We start from the raw sequence: 22,069 nt of genomic DNA, 5'->3' as shown, positions 1-22,069 counted from the left end.
TGCCCTCTAGTTCCTCTAACAGCACTGCTAAACTAGCTTCACTAGCAAGGGTTCTAGCATTAAACGTTGCCAGGGTCAGTTTCCAATGGCGGCCTGTCCAGCGGAGCCAGGCTTTCTTAGCACCCCCTGCTGCGTCACAGGTCTGACCGCCGCCGTGGTCAGTTGTTCCGCAGCCGCTGGTGACTGAGGGCCGGGGTTTTATGGAGCTTATCATAGGAGGTTGTGGCCAATTACTGCACCAGGGTGGCCAACTCCTGTTCTGGTGAGGGAGTGCGTTACCGGAGGTGTTCACCGGCATCAGGTCGCACCCCAAACCTGTATATGCAATTCCATCGACACGCGGATTTTTTTTTTTTTTTTTTTTTTTTTGTCATCCGGTGGAGAATTGCGCGGCACCGGGATTTGAACCCCGGTCCTCTTGCATGCGAGGCGGATGTTCTACCGCTACACCACCGCTGCACCTTCCATGCGTAAAACTAAATAATTACTTTTTCCATGCGTAAAAGTAATTATTTAGTTTTATTAGGAATTTCAATATGCGTTTACTTCAACAAGAGCCTTGGAAAACCAGTAGCATCTGCCACGCACCAATTACCTGTTCTTTCGACTGTCGACTTGAAGAAAGAAAAAGTGTTGGCACCGCATGTCAGCACTCAGAAATCTTGGACAACCTTCATAGCACGCACTGCGGAGTCCGCAACTTTAACTACTCCAAAGAATTCTTGCAAAATCGCCAAGTACATATCAGAGTGGGCGATACGAGATCAAACCCAATCCTCATGTGCACGAGAGGCACGCCACAAAGAGCGGTGCTCTACCCTTTTGCGTGTAGTGTTTTCAGAAGTAAAACTGGTGACATGACGCACCGCGCTGTGCAGGTAATCTACTTCTGCACCGGTAGGCTTTGAAGTTCTCGCCCTTCAAATGGCTTGCACCGCCCTCATGCATGTCGTTGCAGGCCATTCCAGCAGTCTTATCACCGTAAAGAGGTCACGAAGCGATTCGAGCACAGATGGAAAGGGAAATAAAGAGAGTGAGAAAGAAAGCAGCTGGTAGCCTGCTTCGCTCTTCCTCTTCTTGGGTTAACAATTAGCGAAGGAATGTGAAAACCACTGACAAAAGTAAAAAATTGCAGCCTGCTTTGTTTTCGTGCAGCCCTTATACAATCGAGCACGGAAAGTGGGGTCTCAGCTGGTCCTAGTGCTGGTAAGGTTCTAGTGCTAAAATGCTGGTAAGGGGGTCTCTACCCCCCGAGGCCTCCCTGACTTTAAGCACTGACCAGAGTAGGTTCACTGCAAATTTTCAGAGTATAACATTCGTTTCCCGTTCGCTTCCCGCCTACTGGCTGATGGAGTCACTTGACAATTCATATATCTTCGAAGCGCGTCTGCGTGTCTTGTGCGGTAGGTTCCTTTTTTTTTTTTTCGATTGTCCACCGAAGCCACGCGGGAAATTCTCCGCGTGGACACTTCGGCGTGTCCGACCCCCGTTGAAATGGAAGACGCCTTTGGATTGGGCCGACAAGCGGTAGCAAATATTTCCCGTCTTGACGCTATAAATAGTTCTCTTCTGCCCGCAAACGCCTTGTTTTAAGTCAACGGCGGACATAAAGGCCCCGCACGAACGTTCGCTTGAGTCTGTCTGCGCATGCGTGACGCGCCGATTAGATAGATATATGTCCCATGTCAGATATTTCCGCGGCGCTTGCTGCGCGCTCGCGCTGGCGCAGAGGCGGCTCGCCGGTCATTAGTTGACGTGCACCAATCAGAGGATGCCTTTCGCGCTGTCTCTGTGATCTAACTCTGTCTTTTTTTTTTTTTTTTTTTTACATTGGTGCTGCGCTGCGTAGAGTTATGCATACAGTCAGTCGATCGACAACGAAAGGTTCATCGCCGGAGTGTAGCGACGGCACTCGCTGTGGCTGAAGGGCTTCAGCTGTGGCTCGCCAGCCACAAACAGCATAAAAATAAATAAGTTAGAGAAGCTATGTGCGGAGAGGTGGCGTCTGAGGTGCTGCCTCTATTGCTTCCTGGAGCACCGCGCGCAGGTCAGCGCATTGTTTACGGCAAGCATTGAATAAGTGAAATGTGCTTAAAAATCCTCGTGTTGCTATCACACAAACAGCATCGAGGCGATGGAAGTCGCTCCGGGACAAACTTAAAGTAGCAGTCGAACTGTTTCGGTCAATTTCAGCCTACGAAGTCTTGCAACAACACAGGAGCGAGTACGCCAGCTAGCCACTGTAGCCAGAGACGCTCCATGGAGATGCGTACTTTTTCCAGTGTTGTCAGGGCGCGGCACTCGGCGCGTAGGCGCCTCGCTTGTGCGCCTCTCGTGCGCCCCGTGGAGGCCACGCTTAACAGTGATGACAAGGAAGCAGAACTGATCCAGCTAAGATACGCCCGTGCAACACCATGCCTACGCTTGCGCTTCCTGGACGGATATCGGAAATAACTGTTTTTCGTCGGCATCAAGGAAGAGCGCCCAGAAGAGAATCCACCTGACCTGCTCACTCTTTGCGGGAAGGAGACCGTCCGCGCCAGTGGCGCAGCGAGAAATTTTGTTCGAAGGGGGCTGACGTGCTGTGCGTCCTCTGTTTATAATTTGTCGAGGTATCAAATACATAAATAATAACGGCGATGTCATTGCATATTAGATGCTGCAAACGAATTCTTGAGCCCCAAACAATATTTTGAAAATCGCGGAATGAATTAATAGTCGCGTAGCACTTTGTGTAGGTGTCCATCGAAAAGTGATATAGATTGGCGCCTTATCCCCCAAAATCTGCTTAAACGAGCAAAAAAAAAAAAAAAAAGATTTTAAAATGGCTGGGATAATTAACCAGAGCAAACATAGTTTACAGAATGGAAGCTCGATTAAGCATAACCTGACACGGTTTGCTGCGGTTTATCACATTCATGGCTGTCTGCGAACCTCGATCAAGGATACCACAGAGCATTTTGAAGGGGGAGGTCCTAGGAGGCGAGCCCAATTGGCAGCGGTGGCCGGAAAGGGTAGATGGAGGCTGCGGTCATTCTGTCAGGCAACGTATATTTCTGGAGATATCCGGTACGAATAAAGTTTGGCAGGTGTGTGAGGAAGCAGCAGCAGATGTGAGAAATAAAAGATTGCGAGCGCCGCTAGTGTTCCTGTAGGAACACTAGGCGCCGCTGGCTCCATGCGCCACACTGAGGCAAATCCCGGCGTCAGATGACCTTCACGAGTGGCAGAATTAGAGCTAAAGCTCTGAAAATTCGCGCAATGGATTTGCGTTGTTACAGGCGCTATCACGATGCTCTTAACATGAAGCTTGGGAGGTTCAGTTCAAACCGTGTACATCTTGCTAAACCATGCTTAACAGAGATTTCGCTCGTGTACGAACCCATACATTCCCGCCCATTTTTTCAAAGTTTCGGGGAATCGAAAGCGGCTACATGGCACCCACCCGTCTACTAGACGTTTCTGTACATCTCGCAGCCATCTAGCTTACTATAATGCGCACACAGTTACAAGACGACTTGTGGAGATATAGAAGGATTGTATGCGCATACGAAAACCTTTTCCATTGATAACCTGTCTACTCGAAGGCTATAATTAAGACATACCTCGCCAAGATACACCGCCCCTATATATAGTGCTCAACACATAGACACTGCTTAAAGTTTGGCTCCATCGAAGGGCGATCCGAGCACTGGTGGAAAGGGAAATGAAGAGGGAAAGAGAGAAAGCGGCTGTTTGCCTGCTTGCAAATCGTTTTATTCGAAGGGGAGAAAGCATTATTATTTTTCTCCATTTCTCGTTCTCGAAAACGTGTTAGAGGCTCATAATACTCACTGTGGAACTGTCGAAACGCCAGAGAAGAAATCTTCCGATTATACCACTGACAAGGATAAAAATAATTGCCTGCTTTGTATTCATTCATAAGGTCCTTATACATTCAAGCTCGGGGGGTCTCGGACCCCTCTTAAATTTTACTAGGAGTGTCAGACCCCCCCCCCCCCCCCCCCCCCGAGACCCCCCTGACATTAAGCCCTGCACATAAACTACCGCAGCGAAGCACTCACTGCATGCGCGATTCTATGTCCACTAGGAGAACCTCCGATAATCGAACATATCAATCACACACGCGTCCTCACAATGATTTTTTTTTTTTTGCCGTGACAGCTTCCAGACGACTTAACATATTTGTTGAAGATATTATCGATGTCTTTTCTGGTGATCAATTAAGATCTCAAGGTGTCCACAGGACATTTTGTGCTCACGAGGCGTTGTCTTTGTTCGTGTACATCCGGAGCCGTAGGCGTGCTCGGGGTTCATTATAGTGTGCGACGATCATCGCGCAGCGCCTCCCCCTCTCACCAAAGTACCTACGGCCAAATAGCAGTGCAAATTATGATGAGGATTTGTTTACCAAACATTTGTTTGACGTGATGCCATTGAAGCGTAAAAAGGAATAGTGTGGGCTTAAAAATTTAACAAGCTTCGCGCCTACCGACGACGCGTTCTCACAACGAGTTCTTTGAGTCCTCGGCTTATGCAAACGTGGCAAGTGAGAAGTTCTTGTAATGCAATTGCATCACGGGTACTCAGCCGCCAGTATCATAAACAAAAAAAAGAAAACCTGCATGACCATAAACTAATTGACTTGGCGCCCCGCTGAGATTACCCCCCCCCCCCCCCCCCTTATTTTTCTTTTTCTTTTTTTTTTCCCTGTGCGCATGCCTATAATATACCTATGCCAGCCACACTGTCAATGCCTGTCTCGCGCATTCGCCAAATCTCTGCACAATTGAAAAGGGCACCAAAAAATAGCTTTGAGGCGTCCGCGCAAGACTATACCTTAAATTATAATGCTAGTCCCTATATACTGACTGCAAATAACATATAGGCTTTAATTCAAACACTAACACACGTAGATCGTTGCATGGCTATTCTAGGAAGATTGCGATTGCAACACATATATATGCTTTCTGACATCTAATTCTGCTGAGCCATTCGCATATACGCTGTGTCCCACTACCCGAACAAATCGAAAGGACGGTCACGGACCGCGGCTGCAGCCGCGATTTACGCCACTAGTGATATCAGGGGCGTAGCCAAGAGGAGGGCTTATGAGGCTTCTGTCGAAGTGGTCTGCTGGGAGTCCTCGTCTGTTCGTAACAGTATAGTATGCAGATACTGCATTATAATCAAAGTTATATAAGCACACTGGAGAGAGTGCAGACAACCATTTCATCTGCGGGTCCGTTAGGAACACTACGTATTAGAACTAACCTTAATTGTATGGCTGGAAAACTGGCTACGATGAATTTTCAGTTCTGCATTCGATAAATTGAATAATCTTCGTCTGAAACAATAAATGCTCAGCATACTCGATGGAATGGAAGCCCCGGAGGGTACCACCATTCTTCCGTGCAATTTTGCATCCCGGCATGCAGAATTTATGGCTCAGTTGAGAGGTGACAAATTTGTGAAAGGCATCTCGATACGGAGGAGGCTGAGCAGCAACGTCAGCCTCCCTCGAAAAAACTTTCTGGCTATGCCACTGACCCTGGGTGATATACCTATATACGACATTAAAGTGCACGCTCGTGAACAATCGGCGATGAGCCGGCGCCTACGTCTCCATCAGATCTTTCAGTTCAGTTATATTTGGGAAATGAAGCTGTCATGCGGCTGTGATCATTTATATGCCGACCCTTCCAAAATTTTACCACCCTTCGGAGTAAATAACTGCGATAATTGCAGCTCGGCTCCCTTTCAGCGCTAAAGGCGCGCCGCATTCATTGCCTGTTGCCGTTGTCAAATAGGAGAAAGACGTTTTTTGCACGCTTTTTTTTTGGGGGGTTCTTTTTGTGTGTGTCTGTGTGTGCAGGGGCGGGGGAGACATGCTGCGAAAGTTGCTCCTTGTCCCGTCTGGTCTTGCTGATAGTCCCACTGCGTAATTCCAGGGGCTTTACAACTGCGGAGTTGGTCGCGTCGCCTAGTGGATTCGGCCAACACTACGTTCGCAAACCTCGCCCGTACTACCCCAGGTGGCGCAGGCGCTTTAACCAGTAGGTGATGTACGCTCGCCGGTATGCGCATCTGTACGCGCACCGCTTAACCCTTCCAACTCGCGGCACAATTTCTCGCGTTCTTCTTGAGCTAGCAACGCAATTTCGCTTCATAGAAAGTGCGGCAATATTTGCTTCCTTATAGTGAAACTAAATGTATATGGTGCAACTTCTATGAACACGAAGTTAATTTGTGACAAGCAAATTAAAAATGCTTCATTACACCGAGGATTTCGATATATCGACGCTTGTTACATCGAGGATTTAAAAGTACTGCTCTTCCCTCCTGTGAATACATGGAGTATGCGTTTAGTAGCTGTTGACTTCTTGAGAATAAACGTGCGCAAACTGTCAACTTCGAACAATTAACAAATATGTCTTGAAGTGGTATTAAACAAAATATAAAGAAAATCGCACTGATTCATTGCAGTTCAAGCATATTTGTGTTATGACAATAATTGGAAGGAGCTTAAAAGTAATTTTCTTGGTGTTGTTTGCTTACTTTCCATGTGTCGTAATTGATCACTGTGCGTAATAATTTCAGATATAGTGTATAATTGCAATCAGTTGTTTATTTTCTGTAATGTATACAATATTGGTATGAATTAAGGGAAATTAATTGCACTGCATGTATTAATATGGTCAATGATTATCTGAATAATTAATTCACGTCTTCTCTTCCCATATTAATTGTTATTTTAAAAATAGTGGTTGCTTTTTTAATTGCCGTGGAATTTACATAGCAAAGTTAGAGCCAAGGTTGACATTGTACGAAACAGTCTTATCGCAAAGACATCTGCAAAAGCCACTATGGTGGCTGACCCTGGAATATCCTTTTGTATATTTGTTTATCTTGAGGGTTTTGTAGCTTATATACCAAGAAATCCTTGTAGGTTGTGAGGTCCAATTCACACACACACACACACACACACACACACACACACACACACACACACACACACACACACACACACACACACACACACACACACACACACACACACACACACACACACACACACACACACACACACACACACACACACACACACACACACACACACACACACACACACACACACACACACACACACACACACACACACACACACACACACACACACACACACACACACACACACACACACACACACATATATAATTTATTATAACTATAAATGATATATAAATAAATTTATATTATCTGGGTGATGCATCTTTCCTATATATAGTCCTATATATACGATAGATGCATCACCCAGATAATTTGATATACCTACTGCGTGTATACAATTTCAGCCTCTTTCAAAATTGACAGTTCATTCTAACCAATTTGGAGTGCCAAATTGGAAAAACTATTCCGACTGAAATTAAACGTTTTTCATTTTAGTCTGTTTATTTAGAGCCAGGAAAGCCGGTACCTACAAACGTGTTTAGTGAGCAGATAAACAATATCTTACAGGCTATCTACAAAATAACATGTTAGTACGTACGATATATGACACGTACCAAACAAAGATAGTGAAACGAGCCCGCGCTGTTCGTCACAATTAAATACGTTTGAGTTAAGGAAGCCAATGAATGGTCATATTTATGACCAAAGAAATATTAGGCGCGTGTTTATTTTCAATACTGTGGAAAAATGTAGTTTAACATTGTGGTTTCGCTGATATAGCAGGCAGTTCGGTAAATTACTTGTGAATTTTGAACAGTCCATTCAAAAGCCTTTCACATTACCAGCTGCACTTTCAAGGCAGTTGCTGAACTTCTCTACAGAATAAAAATATAAAAAAGAAGGTTGACCCGTTCAGAATTAAGGATTTGACATATTTATTACCTGAATACTGATCTATATCGGCAATTAGGTCGTGATGAGTTTGCTTTGCTCTTTGCACTGCAGAAAAGCCGCCGTCGTGTCTGAATGTTACAGCATTTTTTTTATGTTGCTTACCCGAGAACCGGCCTTCATATGTAAGTGTATCAATGTTGCTCTCAGCTGATTTGCCTCATTTTGCCCTTAGGCGCAGCCTGCTTGTAGGCTTGTGTGTGTGTGTGTGTGTGTGTGTGTGTGTGCGCGTGCGTGTGTGTGTGTGTGTGTGTGTGCGTGCGTGTGTGCGTGTGTGTGTGCGTGTGCGCGCGCGCGTGCGCTGCGCCCCTTGACACCTATGTACTGCAGAGAAGCCACCAGAGCAGATGTTCATTTTAGTTCATGTCATGGGCCGCCGGGACTTCATGTTCTGCCTTCTGGCACATGCTTACGCTCACGTAATCTGTTAATTGTAAAAATATAAAAATAAAAACCGAGGTCAAGTTTTCTCACAGAGCTGTAAATACTCTTTCACACTTTCCAGGATGGAACGTTGTTGGGATGTCAGGATGACACCAGCATATATTGATGTTGGGACTTGATTCACAGGTGCCGACTCTGTAGCTAAAAAAGGCCCCGAATTCAACTGGCAAGAGTAATCTTACGCATCCATTGACCGTGGACCAGTGCACTTGTGCTATCGCTCGAAAACGTGAAAAATAAAGCAGGACGACTGTATAATACCCAGAAATGTGGCGCAATAAACACAAAAACATGCATGTGTTTGTGTTTGTTGCGCCACATTTCTGGGTATTATGCAGCACCAACTAGCCCCTCAAGCTGTTATTTTCAGGATGACTGTGCAGTGTGTTTGGTTACTGGAGAGTAGATATTTTCACAAGAGTCCATATAAGTAGAACCCCGCATAGTAAACTCTGATATAGTAAAGTGAAACCGAAGTCCCTGTTTATCTTCCATAGACAACTGTACAGTCGTGAGCGAAAGTGGTATACAATACTCAGCCAGTGACAGAGCTCGGGAAAACTGCGTAAAAATGCCACCTATACGACAGCGCAAGAGACAGCGACAGTGACACATGCATGTGGATAAAATGGGGCACTGCCACTATTGTTCCGATCACAGATAGCTGTTGCTAGATAAAGTAATTGGCATGCAGTTTTCGCGCGCTTCGCCACTGGCTGAGTGTTGTATACCACTTTTGCTCACGACTGTACATTTCTCCCCCTTTATAGTAAAGACATTTTTGGCAGACATCCGTTATAGTAACGTGCACCTGGTCGCGGCGACGACTCTCGCTCCCGCGCACTACCTAGAATCGCGTGGCAAATATATATTTTTTATTTGAAAAAAAAAAAAAAAAATGTCTTTTTTTTTTTAAGTGGCTTTACCACCAGGCTAAGCAGATTCAGGAGAAGCCTACTTTACGGAAGCCTTGAAGCCATGAGGGAAAGCACGCAGGGCGTAGAAAAAAAAAAAGTAAAGCTGTCTACAAACATGAAAAAGAGGCGGTGCGGTCCGTTCAGAAAGCAAAGGATAGTAAAAGTGCGGCAAGAAAAAGGGAAGGGGAGGAATTGGGCGAACATTCACAGCACAGTGCAGCACAAAGCATGAGGCAGCGGAGGTAAGAAGAAGAGGTGCAGCATGTGCGTTCTTGCAGCACTTGACTGCCACGCGCATTTATCATTTATTGCCTTTTAAAGGACAGGAACAGCAAAAAGTGACACCGTGTTCATGTAAAGCTTTGGTTTTCACATTAAGCCATACTTGGTTGTATTTGTAGCTACACTGTCCTCATGCTTAAAAAGTACTTCCACAAGATGTAAAAAATTTTTATAACTGAAAAAAGTTGCATGAAGAGATAAGGGAGAGATGGAAGGTATTTCAGTGTTTTTTTTTATTAAGCAACAAGACGTGTTCAGTAAGTGCCCATTTAACTACCAGGCAGCATCTTCAGAACCATGTCATCACCAACAACTGATATAGTAAAGATTTTTGCTGGTCCCAGTGACTTTACTGTAAAGGGGTCTACTTAAAGCAGGATGGCTGTGCTGTGTGTATAAATGTTTGGTTGCTGGACAGTAGATGCAGCAATTTCACAAGAGTCCATATAAGTAGAATCCTGCTATAGTAAACTTTGATATAGTAAAAACTCTGACATATAGTTAAGTGACTAGGGTACCTTGTCGCAAGAATGCACACAAAGACATATATACATTACTTTGGTTGTTTTTATTCTAAAAGTCACGCGAATTTGAAAAATTCCTTGATGCCAACAAAAACATGTTGCTGTAATCTGTGCAAGTTCAAAGTGTTGTAATGGTGCCTGCTGGCCACAAGGTCAAAAGGCAAGCACATGTTTAGTCGAAACTTTATGCAGTGACTAAGAAAATAATATACAGCTCAGAAGTATGCTTTTCTGTCGGCTAGCAGTATGTGCTCACATGCATGTCTCTTTAAGAACCCATTGGCAGTAAATTTACTGCCAGTAGATTACTATACCTGCAGCTGTATGCACTCACATATTGCATTTTGATAGGGTACACATTTCTGAATTTTGTACTTGGGGCAGAATTTTCTTGGATGGCAGTTTAATTAGACAGACTTGATTTTGGATTTCAGTTTTTCTTTTTTGGAACATATTATTTTCAATGATAGTTAACTTTCTTATCAGCAGTATAACATGCTACTCCTGTGTTGGTAAAGAAAGATCACTTGGGGTTTACTAGTTTAGTTTAACTTATGGGTTTAACATCCCAAAGCAACTCAGGCTATGAGACTTCATAGTGGAGTCCTCCGGAAATTTCAACCACCCGGCGTTTTATAACATGCACTGACATCGCTCAACACAAAGGTGCCCTGGTTTACCCATCGAAAAGAGGTCGCTGTGGCCTGGTACTTGGGGTTTACCTTAGCCTTTTTGCAGGAACAAGTATTCAATGTAAGGCTAGTTAATGCAAAAACAATCATACTTAGATCTGTACTCTAAAAAAAGAAATGCTGACCTTTTGCTGTTAAATATGTTTGAAAAAAATTATAAGTTTAATGTGCCTAAATCTAATAGAGCAATGAAAAACACTGGTTTGGCATAGTTATCTTGATAGACGTTATATGTAGATGACGCCTGTATCTTTTTGCCTGCTGTTCCTTGCATCACTTAGCGCATGCTTCTCGGCATTTGACAACTGCCACAAAGGACCAGGCCTGCTATCTTGAAGCAAATTGAAGATCAGGACAGTTTACATGGTTAAACCACATGAGAACATATGTCGCTGCTGACGTCACACGCACATTTAATGCGAGCAAACACAAAGGCAGGTAAATTTAAGACAGATGATGTCACTGAAACAGCCGAAAAGTGGCCAGCCATGCCACCTGCCAGAGACACGGTGTGAAGTGGACCGTGATGTATGTTGTTCAAGCTGCCAGGAGTGACATAAATATAAAGACCAGCTTTAACCAAGCTGAATGAATGTGCTTGTGTGACCTAGGGTAGCATGTCTAGCCTGGGACCCAAGAGTCCTAGAAGGCTGGATTTTGATCTCACCCTCCCATCTCAATGGCGAAGCTAAATTTAGCAGCACTTGCCACTTCAACAATGACACGCGGTCTTGTGACATCACAGGAGTCACCTGTTCATGTCACCTGCCAACTGCAAGAGACATCCTCAGATGGTTGAAGACAAAGGCCACGGCATCAGACATACCTCACGTCTTTTTTATTTACCCCATGCTGTATAGCTTTTGCAGTAAATTTGAATTTGGCATATTTTTTTGCTTTTTCTTGGTTATTAAAAAGTCATTGTTAAAAAATGAAGGTGCCATTTAAAAGCACTTTATGAAGCAGAATGTGTATAATAGGTCACAATCTTCTGGCTCTTTTATGAGGCACAAAGAGCCCAAAGCTCAAAATGTATGTAAGGTGAGAATGGGTCTTGTCTGCTTCCCTGAGAAAATTTTTCAGCTTCACAAGTTCCCCATTGTGCAGCTTGACTGCACACCCCAAGGCATGGGGTCTTTTGACCAACCATGCAAATAACCTGCATGCAACAAGTGTGCTACGAAAGCTTTAGTAAAAGTTCATGAGGAATCTGTGCTTGACTTAATGATCAGTTGGCCTTAGTGACCCTGGCCCAGGACATTCTTGACACTTAGTAATGCGTTGAATAAAGTTGTTTCCTTCTCCGCCTGACTTACTGACTACTGCTGTCAAGCCTTATGGGCCACAATGTCATGCAAAAGGTGCTGTCACAGATACCAAAGCCAAGGGAGTAGACTGGGCATTGCGACAAAAGCAAGCATTTTTGAAGAGTAACAGAATCATAGAAAGTTCCAGGCAACTCTACTCTTGCAGAAAATCAGGGATGCCATGGCACTCTCGGTGGGGTGGCACAAAAAAAAAATAGGGGAGGGTACTGCTCCTCATAACCATAATTCAAAAAAAACAAAAAAAAAAAAAACAAAACAACAATTGTAACAATGAGAGCTTCACATGCTTACCAGGAAGGAGGCATTATATGAAAGTGTTCTTCCTGTTAGGGCCCGAAAGGGGCTATCGAATAGCTTTGTAGATGGTGCCCGCATGCCACCGTCTGTCGCCTTCCTTTGCCATAGTCATTGCATACAGTGCTTTAGGAGTGTGCAGTAACTGTTTAAGCTTTGCAACCTGGCCCCAAAGTTGCAAGATCACGTGATTGGGTGGCAGCAGTGCCCTGAGCACTGCATGGGCTAGAGATGGCCTTAGAGCTTGGGTTTAAAGTTGTGGGCCCATACACAGAGTTTCAATGTCTAATTATATGGGGTTTTATGGTGCATAAGCAGCTGTGGCTATCATGCACCAAACACAAATGTCTGGGCTTTTGATTCATTATTGTTAAGTTAAGTACATGTACTTAGGGTGTTACAGCAGAGACATGGATGAAATAAACTATGGTGTGTGCCAAGAAAAAAGTCAAGTTTTATTCACCTATTTTTTTACTTATACCCTACCGCAGTGGCTCGGTGGTTAAGATGCTCAACCACTGAACCAGGGTACCGTGGTTTGACCGTAGGCGTGGCAGCCATGTTTGGATTGATGCAGAAAGCATAGCACCCATGTACTGTGCAGTCAATGCCTTTTGAAGTTAAAGGTGATCGAAATGATCCAGAACCCTCCCCTACAGTGTCCCTGATAGCCAAAGTCGGTCTAGAATGTATACAGCTGTTGTGCTTTTTGTCCGGTTTGATCATGAATTCAACCCATAAAACTCTTGATTAAAAAATTTAGTTCCACTGGCTGCGAGGATGTTTTAATATTTAGACATAGTAGGTCAAAAAATATGACTGAATAATTATGTTTAGTAAATGCTAAGTAATTTAATTGCATGTGTATGCAACCTTCTCCATTTAGGCTCTTGGAACATCCGATCACTGTTAAAAAGGGAGCAGATCAGTGTCACGCCTTAACAAAGGAGCACTATTTAATTATGTTTCATGGAAACCTGAAGTAAAAGCAGATAACCCTGTTGGTGGAAAGTCGTCCTAATAAATGGCCTCGCTGGTCAGCTCCAGTCCAGAATGAGGAGGCTCGACTATTCCTCCAGTAGGTGCACTGAACGGAGCACCTCTGCAACTTCAGCCAAGGAACAGGCCTACTGGTAAAGTTTACCAGATATGGTTCCCTCACCACTTTGGATGCACAATGTAGTGCCTGCCTATAACGGTCGTTTCTGTGTAGCAGCCGAGTGGTCTGGTTTACACTAGCTGTGTACATGTTCTGGTCTCACAGGAGAATGGCGAAGAAAGCGATTTACGCCAAAGGCTTGCTCTCGACAACACCATAAGCTAACTGGTCAAGTGAGTTGGTAAACAAGAACATAGATGTCATTTGCCCTGTGCAAACATCTTTAGCTATTTCCATCTGCTCGTACAAAATCGTGACTGCATGATGAAAAATATTGGTCAATGTAATTCACTGTCCTAGTCACCATGCAGCCACCACACAACGCACTATTTGAAGGTGAGCAAAAGTAAGGAACATCCCTTTAAACTGAACCGCTCAGAAATGTTCACGTCACTAAAGCCCGACTCTCGCATGTGACGATATGCACAAAAGGCCAGAAGGGCTATGTAATACTATATGCAAAAGACTGGCTCATTCCTACCAAATGCCTACACCTCAATTGTGCAATACTTTACATAACCAACTACTGTTCTGGAGCACCTGGGTTCGAGCCAAAGAAACATAAGGCAACTTGTAGCGTAGACAAGACAGCAACGCAGCAATTGACTGCTCCCCAGCCGTTCTGTATTTCACTTCCTCGTTTTCTTCCATGCACATGTGCAACAACACTTCGTCTTTATCACATTTCCACCGCACTTAAAAAAAAAAAAAAAAAGCTTGCTAGCAAATGGCTAAATATCCTTTAATACATCACAGTCTTTTAAACCTTGCGGGAAGCTTCTTTTGACAAATGCTTCTGCAGGGAGAAGGAAGAGGAGTAGTAGTTGCTGCTGTTGAGGCACACTTGGGTTCAGGGGGGGTCTGTCGGTTCTGTGTCAGGCAAAGCCAGGAATGAGGAAGTTCCCAGGCTAACATCAGCGTTATTGGGGCTACGCGAGGTTGGACTCTGGTCTGCGTTTCTGGTACGTGGACTGGTCGACACTCGGGTGCAGTCAGTGGGCAACAAAATGTTAGCGAGGAGAGCCATCAGAGCTGAAGGCGGAGGTTGGCACTGAACTGCTTTCCTAACAGCTCATAATTTGGACGAGTGCCACACTCGCCCATCATCCAGCAGGTATGAGACTGGTCCAATTTGCTCCACAACTCTTCAAGGCTCCGAAACCGAGCAGCCAGCTTGCCTCGCACAATCGGCTTACGAACTCACACATAGTTGCCAATCTGAAAGTCACAGTGCTTGGTTACACTCCGCTGGTCTGCATAAAGCTTATATTTGGCTTACTTCTGCTCTAGCCACTGGCATTAGAGCTTCAGCGCTCTTGTGCGATCAGTCGAGAAGCACTGATCTGGCAGGCACGCAACGTTAAGTCTTATGCGAGGCATCTGGCCATGAACTAGGATGGCTGGAGCGATTCCTGTCGTGGCATGTGGCGCACAGCGATAGACACAGAGTTCAATAATAGCTGTACGTAGGTTACGTCGCTCGCAAAGAGCCATCTGAACATATGCCCTGAAAACCTTATTAAACTGTCCTACAAGTCCATTGGCTTGGGGGTCATAAACTGAGGAGTAGCAGTTACGTATACCCCGAGGATGAGAATTGTGATCCGTGATCCAACACAATCTTTTCAGGGTAACCCTTGTGAACAAATGTACCTAGAAGCAATTCTTGAACTGTGGCAGTTGTGAAAGAAGCCTCCGGCCATTTACTGTAATAGTCAACGAGTGTTATAGCAAAGCGACAGTTACTAGGAGCTTGGTCGAAACGCCCCACGATGTCGATTGCAGGCTTATCCCAAAGCTTGTCTGGCAAAGCAACAGGTTGCAGAGGAACAGTGGAGACGTACAATAGCATCACTGCTGGAGGAATCATCTTCGACTTTCTGCACTTCACTGGAACGATCAGACGACTTGCAGATTCCAAATGGCCCACTTTGCCGCACCGACGACACTTCCGTTTGCGATTGGTTGGTTGCACAACTTTTTATTTCCATCGGAAATGGGCGTCCTCTTCCCCGCCCCCGGCACGCGTGCCGGGGAAGACGGAGAGTCGTGCGCCCGCGGATTAGAGGCTGGCTATTCTACTTGCGAGCTTGCCACGTGGAGTCGTTCGCCAGGTGGGTAGGAGAACCGCAGCGATAGCACGAGCGCTCCGGAAGTGCAGATGAAGATTTACATACGTGGCAACTGCATTTGATGCAAGGGACCTGAGGGACCCGTTATGATGTGCACTCGCATCTCACGCGCTGTACTGGAGCCACCTCTCCCGACAGCTCATTTGCTTCATGGCAAGCTTGCTGGCACTGTCTAGCAAAGGCCAGGGCGCGCGAGAAAGTCAAGAAGGAGATGGCGTTCACCGAAATGGTGACTAATGGTCTTCTTCACCAGCTGGTTCCTGATTTTGTAGTCTGCGAAGCTCCCAAAAAAACCGCAGTCGCCGACAAGGCTGCGAAGGGCAGCGATGTGTACTCATATGCCATCTCTCCGGCAGTTTGTACTCAGCGTTGAAAACGGTGGCGTGCGGCGATCACATTTATGGAAGATTTGTAGTGCGTCGCCAGTAAAAAGATAGCATCGTCACCGGAGTGTGAGGCAGCAGCGGTAGGCGCTGAAGGGGACGACGGCGACAATGTGTAGAAAATTCGCTGGCAGGATAGCCCTCTCCGGTTAGCAGAAGTGTGGAGGTATCTAGTGGAGGCACCAGACGCCAGCATGTAGTTGTGGAACGCCAGCCTCCATTACTCCCACGGAAGGGCGGAGGCGGCTGAAGACCCGAAAAGCTCATGATGGACGGTCAGCAGTCCACGCCGAAGTCCTGGTTTACGCTACCATCCTTGTCGCCAAAATATGTAGCATCTTTTTCTCGCTGTGCGCGTGAAACACTTCGTCTTTACCGCACAACTCACAACACAAAAGAACTCATGCGTACCAATAGCAATAATTAATACCGCCGCAACAAAATTAACGGCTTTAAAGCTATGACAACGAACAAATTTCACACAGATGAAACGCCACTCGGCTAAGGAGGCAATGCTAGGAATTGCACGCCTTGCAACGCGCCATTTTAAACGGAAGCGCACAACCACTGACGTCATCATGCACGGGTCACGTGAGTGTGACGTATTTCCGTGCGTGGCAGCAGGAGAAACGTGTGTGGGGTCGGCTGCTGCCACGGGCGTGGCTCTAGCCTCTAAAAGTTATTTGACGTCACATCCGTCGAGAGAATCAACGCATCCTCCTTTCCACTTTGGTTCTGGGCACGCATGCGCAGTCTACGGAGCCGGCTCTCTGCAAGTTCAGGTAAGTAAGGTCTTCATGCCTCCCTCCATGGCCGCCGCCATTGCTGGGTTATCATAACCGCGCAGAGCAATGATTTCTTACCTTGGGAAGAAAGGGTTTGAAATAAGAAAGCAGTTAGCGTCGTCACGTGGCCGCACGCTTCTACCCCCATTAGAGATTGTCTCAAGCGTCCTTTATTTCATACGCGCTCATAATTTGCCTTTCTATTGCGTTTAAAAAGCCATGCAAGGTGTATATAAAGTTATCCTTTTACTTTTAACAAGCTAAGAAACTACGGTAGGCTAACGGCTGCATAAATCAGCTTGCCTGTCGCCATAGTCTCATTAGCATAATTCGGGCGCCTTGCCACTCGGCGAAATTATGGCGGTCAAACGTCAGAATGAATGAATGAATGAAAACTTTATTTCCACCGAAAAGGAGCCCTTCATCTCCCGCCCCCGGCACGCAGGCCGGGTAGCGGGTCAGGAGGGCCCCGCAGGCTGAGGTCAGGTGAGGTTACAAGCACTCTTCACGGCCTCAGCCGCCAGGCGGGTCGCGTGCCGCTGAACGGTGGGATCTCCGCTCCGCAGCCAAACCTCCCAGGCTTCTCTACTATCAATGTTAATGCCGGCGCCTGGGGAATCGGCGCATTGCCATATTATATGATCTAGCGTGCCTTTTTGTCCGCAATTTTTACATTTAGAATCTTCTTCCTCCCCGGTCTGTGTTAAGAAAACCCAGACAGGGCAGATGTAGTTATCGGCTTGTAATCGCCTCCAGATGCGTGCTTCATTGTTAGTGAGAGACCGATCTGGAGGAGGGTATACTTCTCGATCTAATTTGTAAGATTCTGTGATCTCATTGTATGTGATAGCGCAATCTTTAATTCCCTTGCATTCGGGCTGTTCTACCGCTGCCCGGTGGTAGAGATCTCGGGCCAGCAGGTGCGCAGCTTCGTTGCGAGGGACAGATTCGTGTGCTGGTATCCATATGATGGATATGGTTCTAGTAATGGGATTTGTGAGAAGAATCTTTTTGGCCTCCTCTGAGATCCGTCCTTTTGCAAAATTCCAGACAGCCATTTTGCTGTCGCTGATTATAGTTTTGGCCTGTGTACCAGTGCATGCGAGCGCTATTGCGACCTCTTCAGCTGTACTAATGTCACGGGTGCGTGTTGAGGCCGCAATTTTAGGTGCACCTTCTCCATTTACTACTGCCGAGACAGCTGCTCCATGTCGTCCGCATGATGCGTCTACATAAGCAACTTCATCGACTGCTTTGCGTTTCATCCTTTTAGCGATGGCTTTGGCTCTGTGTTCTCTGCGTTCTTTGTTGTAGTCTGGGTGCATGTTTCGAGGTAAGGGTGGTACCAGTATGTGTTCCCTTATGTTGGGTGGGATAGATGTTTTCGTCTGTTGGCCTCTGTCTGATTGGAGTCCGACCCAGTCTACCCACACGCACGGGTAATAGCGTCAGCAGGGACACCACCCCCGACCTCACCTTAAGCAAGAATGTAAGTACAGCGGACTGGAAAAACACCGAGCAAAACTTAGGTAGTGACCACTTCATTATTGCACTCACATTAGGAAAAGGAATAAAAATTAGAAAACCCAAACAACCCAAAATCACGGAATGGGAAAGATTTAGGCAAATACGAGAGACCGAGGGAATTGAGAAAATCGACGATGTTGATAAGTGGTCACAAACGCTAAAGAAACATGAGGAGGAAGCAACAGTCACTCTAGAAGACGAAGATGCACCGCCGAATATCGATAGCAAACTCCTAAACATGTGGAACAAGAAACAGGACCTAGAGAAAAGCCTAAAAACACAAAGATGGAACCGTAACATTAGGAGAGCACTAGCTCGACATAATAAAGAGATGGAGACATACGCCATCAAACTAAATGAACAAAACTGGTGTAGCAGATGTGATGAAATGGAACAAGGCATGAGCCTCTCCAAAACATGGAACATTCTACGACACATGCTCGATCCGGAAAAATCTAAAGCACAAGCCAACGTAAATCAAACTAAAGTTAAGCATGCCTTCGAAGGCTCGGACGAACAATTGATGAGTAAATTAATCGAAATCTACATTGGACAAACGGAAACCGAAACGTTACCAGCATATGAGCGGAAACCTAACCTAGACTTAGACGCCCCCATTACCAGGGCTGAAGTCCGAGCTGAGATTATTGGATTAAAGACAAGATCAGCCCCAGGACCTGACGGTATCACGAACACTATTATCAGAAATCTAGACGACGATTCAATCACAGCCCCGACAGGATACATGAATAAGGTATGGGAGACTGGACAACTACCGCAGGCATGGAAAAATGCCAGTATAATCCTCATACCCAAACCGGGGAAGCCGCCAAAGCTAGAAAACCTAAGACCCATATCACTGACCTCGTGCGTGGGAAAGCTAATGGAACATGTTATTCAGACGAGACTTACCAAATACATGGAGCAAGAGAACCTCTGGCCACACGAAATGGTGGGCTTCAGGCCGGGGCTAAGCACACAGGACGTCATGCTCAGACTTAGATACGATATCATAACACATGAATCTTCAGATACAAAGACTATTCTCGGCCTTGACCTAACCAAAGCCTTCGACAATGTCAAGCATAAGGCAGTGCTCGAAGGTCTCCAAGAAGTTGGGGTTGGAACCAAAACCTATAACTATATTAAAGATTTTCTCACTAACAGAGAGGTCACCATGAGCTTTCAAAGCGCCAAATCACACACAATCACCTTGGGTAGCAAGGGAACGCCACAAGGCTCTGTCTTGTCTCCCTTTCTATTTAACATTGCTATGAGGGGGCTACCAGCACAACTAAAGCAAATACCGGACTTAAAATTTAGCATGTACGCAGATGACATAAATCTCTGGATAAATAAAGGTAGCGACGCAGAAATAGAGAGCAAACTCCAGGCTGCCGCAAATAAGGTGGTTGAGTACGCTGCGAAACGCGGTCTATCCTGCTCGCCGCAAAAGTCAGAACTATTCATCTACAACCCCGAATACAAGAAGAATAAAGCAGACATAAAGGTATATGTTGAAAACTACCCGGTTCCACAAGTAGAGGAAATTAGAATCCTAGGAATGATCCTCCAAGCAAGAGGGCAGAACACAAACACCATCAAAAAATTGGAGAACTACGCAGCCCAAGTTACGGGCATATTCAGAAGAGTAGCGCTTAGAGGACACGGTCTCAAGGAACGTAGTCTACTCAAAATGACACAGGCCTACATCATCAGTCGCATATGTTATGCCACACCTTTTCTCAATCTCAAAAAGACAGAACGTGAAAAAATCGACGTCATAATTCGAAAATGCGTCAAACGCGCACTAGGCCTCCCTGTCTCCACATCAACAGAGAAGCTGGAGAAAATGGGGATTCATAATACATGGCAAGAGCTCACTGAAGCTGTCAGAATCTCTCAACTGGAAAGACTAAGTCAGACGGAGACAGGCAGAGCCATCCTAGACTGGGTCGGACTCCAGTCAAACGTCAGCATTTTCGGTAATGGCGGCACATCAGTTACGTCATGACGCGTCAATTTGACGTAATCTAAATATGCTTGCGTATCACGTGGTTCACGTGACATAGCTCCAGCCAATCAAATTTGAGCATCGGCTCCTTCCCAGTATGCCATTATTTTCATCACATTGGTTAATCGAGCGTAAGTGTTCTCCAAACCACCATCAGTAACTTTGCTTCCACTCCAAAATCATTCGTATTTGTACGAATGCTGGGGAAAGCTACATGCCTCACAGTCACACTAAAAATTAATTCAAAGCACTTCTGACAAAGACGCAAGCCTTCGATGTCTCTGTAGTCACAATGCCTAAACACTTTCAATGGAGCGCTTTATTTAGTTCTGCGCAGGCAAGCTCAGAACTTCGCTCAGACGACCTCAAGTGCAGCAAGAAAGTAACCTTGCTGCAATGTTGGGCAAGTTATACACAGTTAAACGTCCCGAAACAAATCGTTCCCAGCTAATTTCACACAGCGATTCGCGGAATAATCCCGGCTCTAGCGCAGGCACCATGCTTACCAACATGGCACTCGAGTACGTTAATGTTCCACAAATCAATATATTAACTCATTTCCTTCCGACTTACCAAAGTAATGCTCACCGTGCGAAGTGCGTTGCCTGTGCTGTATAAACACAGAACACAGCCATTTTATGGGTTGTTAGCATTAGCAACAAATAGATAAAGCGCAACACAGGCTCCGTAAAGCACTGGAAGGAGAATAACCAGAGTCAATAATGCGTCAAACATTTTTTTTAAACGTTTCATGTAACGCGCCGCAACTCAAATAATTTAGCGGAGGAGGCAATGATGATGATAATGGCGCACGCACCATCGTATCTGAAATTGTTGCAAATGAAACTATACAGTTTCAGTTAAACAAAAGAGGTAGTGACGCATAAACTACAAGTGCGAATTTTATCTAAAGGTTTCCTTTTACTGAATTAATTTTTGTTGGTATTGGACGTTTTCGCCACCTGCAGCGCTGTCACTCAACCGTTGCAACGGCGCGCCATTTGAACCGGCTGGTTGTACGGTGCTCGCACAAGTATCTGCAGTTCTCTCAAGTTCTCTCTTCTCAGTTCAGCTCTCTCTGCAAGCCTCCCAGAGGCTATATGACTCATTTATCTCGCCACAAGTAACTTTTAAACCACAGTTCAACAATGCGACACTAGAGCCATTCAATGAAGGACTACACTTATTCCTAGTCTGGCATTTATTTCCTTTGCGCATTTTCACTCTGTCCATTCATAACAAAAACTTGGAAGAAATATCAAGTGGCTAAGTGGGCTTCCCACAGTGCAGTTACATATCTATAGTTATTTCATAAATTGGCAACAGAGTTTTGATTCATCATCATTGCCTGCATTAGGTATGCTGAAGGGAATTAATGGTCTGCAATCATCACTGCTTCATGCGTTAGCTGCAGCCGCCAACCTTGGCTCATTGGCCGACATTATCTCTTCATCCCAGTGTCTGGCATCCCTTGCTTGTTTCACTCCCTCGAAACCTAATCGATTAGCTGAAAAGCCCTATTTCCTGGATTACATGTCCCACTCGAATGCTTCTTTTCAGTTTTCTGCATCTTCATACTCAAAGATGTGCACCATGTGCTGCAATCTCAACTGCAGGTACTCTACTGCAAGATGCCCAGCACTGTGTGTCATATGGTATGGTGTTGCGGCAGCATAGAAGTACCAC

The 22,069-nt window shown here is 45.5% G+C and overlaps 1 protein-coding gene across 10 annotated transcripts in view; it reads left to right on the top strand.

Moving 5' to 3' along the window:
* Window positions 1-22,069, top strand: part of LOC146171923 (uncharacterized) — a 244,196-nt gene that overhangs the window by 33,847 nt on the left and 188,280 nt on the right. For 2 of the 10 annotated variants that reach the window (XR_014702686.1, XM_084586158.1), the window contains one exon: window positions 8,408-8,712. The exons of 1 other annotated variant lie outside the window; for it this stretch is intronic. Coding sequence is in view for 5 of the 9 variants with exons in the window: in XM_084586158.1 (XP_084442284.1) it covers window positions 8,408-8,465 (58 nt within the window). In the remaining 4 variants the exon portion in view is untranslated. Of the gene's footprint in view, window positions 1-5,951; window positions 6,057-7,956; window positions 8,028-8,407; window positions 9,203-11,506; window positions 13,159-22,069 lie in introns of those variants that run through there. 7 more of the 10 variants (XM_084586156.1, XM_084586157.1, XM_084586154.1 and 4 more) reach the window with 7 other exon arrangements.

Source organism: Amblyomma maculatum, unplaced genomic scaffold, assembly GCF_055883805.1.
Source record: "Amblyomma maculatum isolate TAMU_Amacu unplaced genomic scaffold, ASM5588380v1 scaffold_15, whole genome shotgun sequence".
Lineage (NCBI taxonomy): Eukaryota > Metazoa > Arthropoda > Arachnida > Ixodida > Ixodidae > Amblyomma > Amblyomma maculatum.
This window is presented reverse-complemented; position numbering and strand designations above follow the sequence as displayed.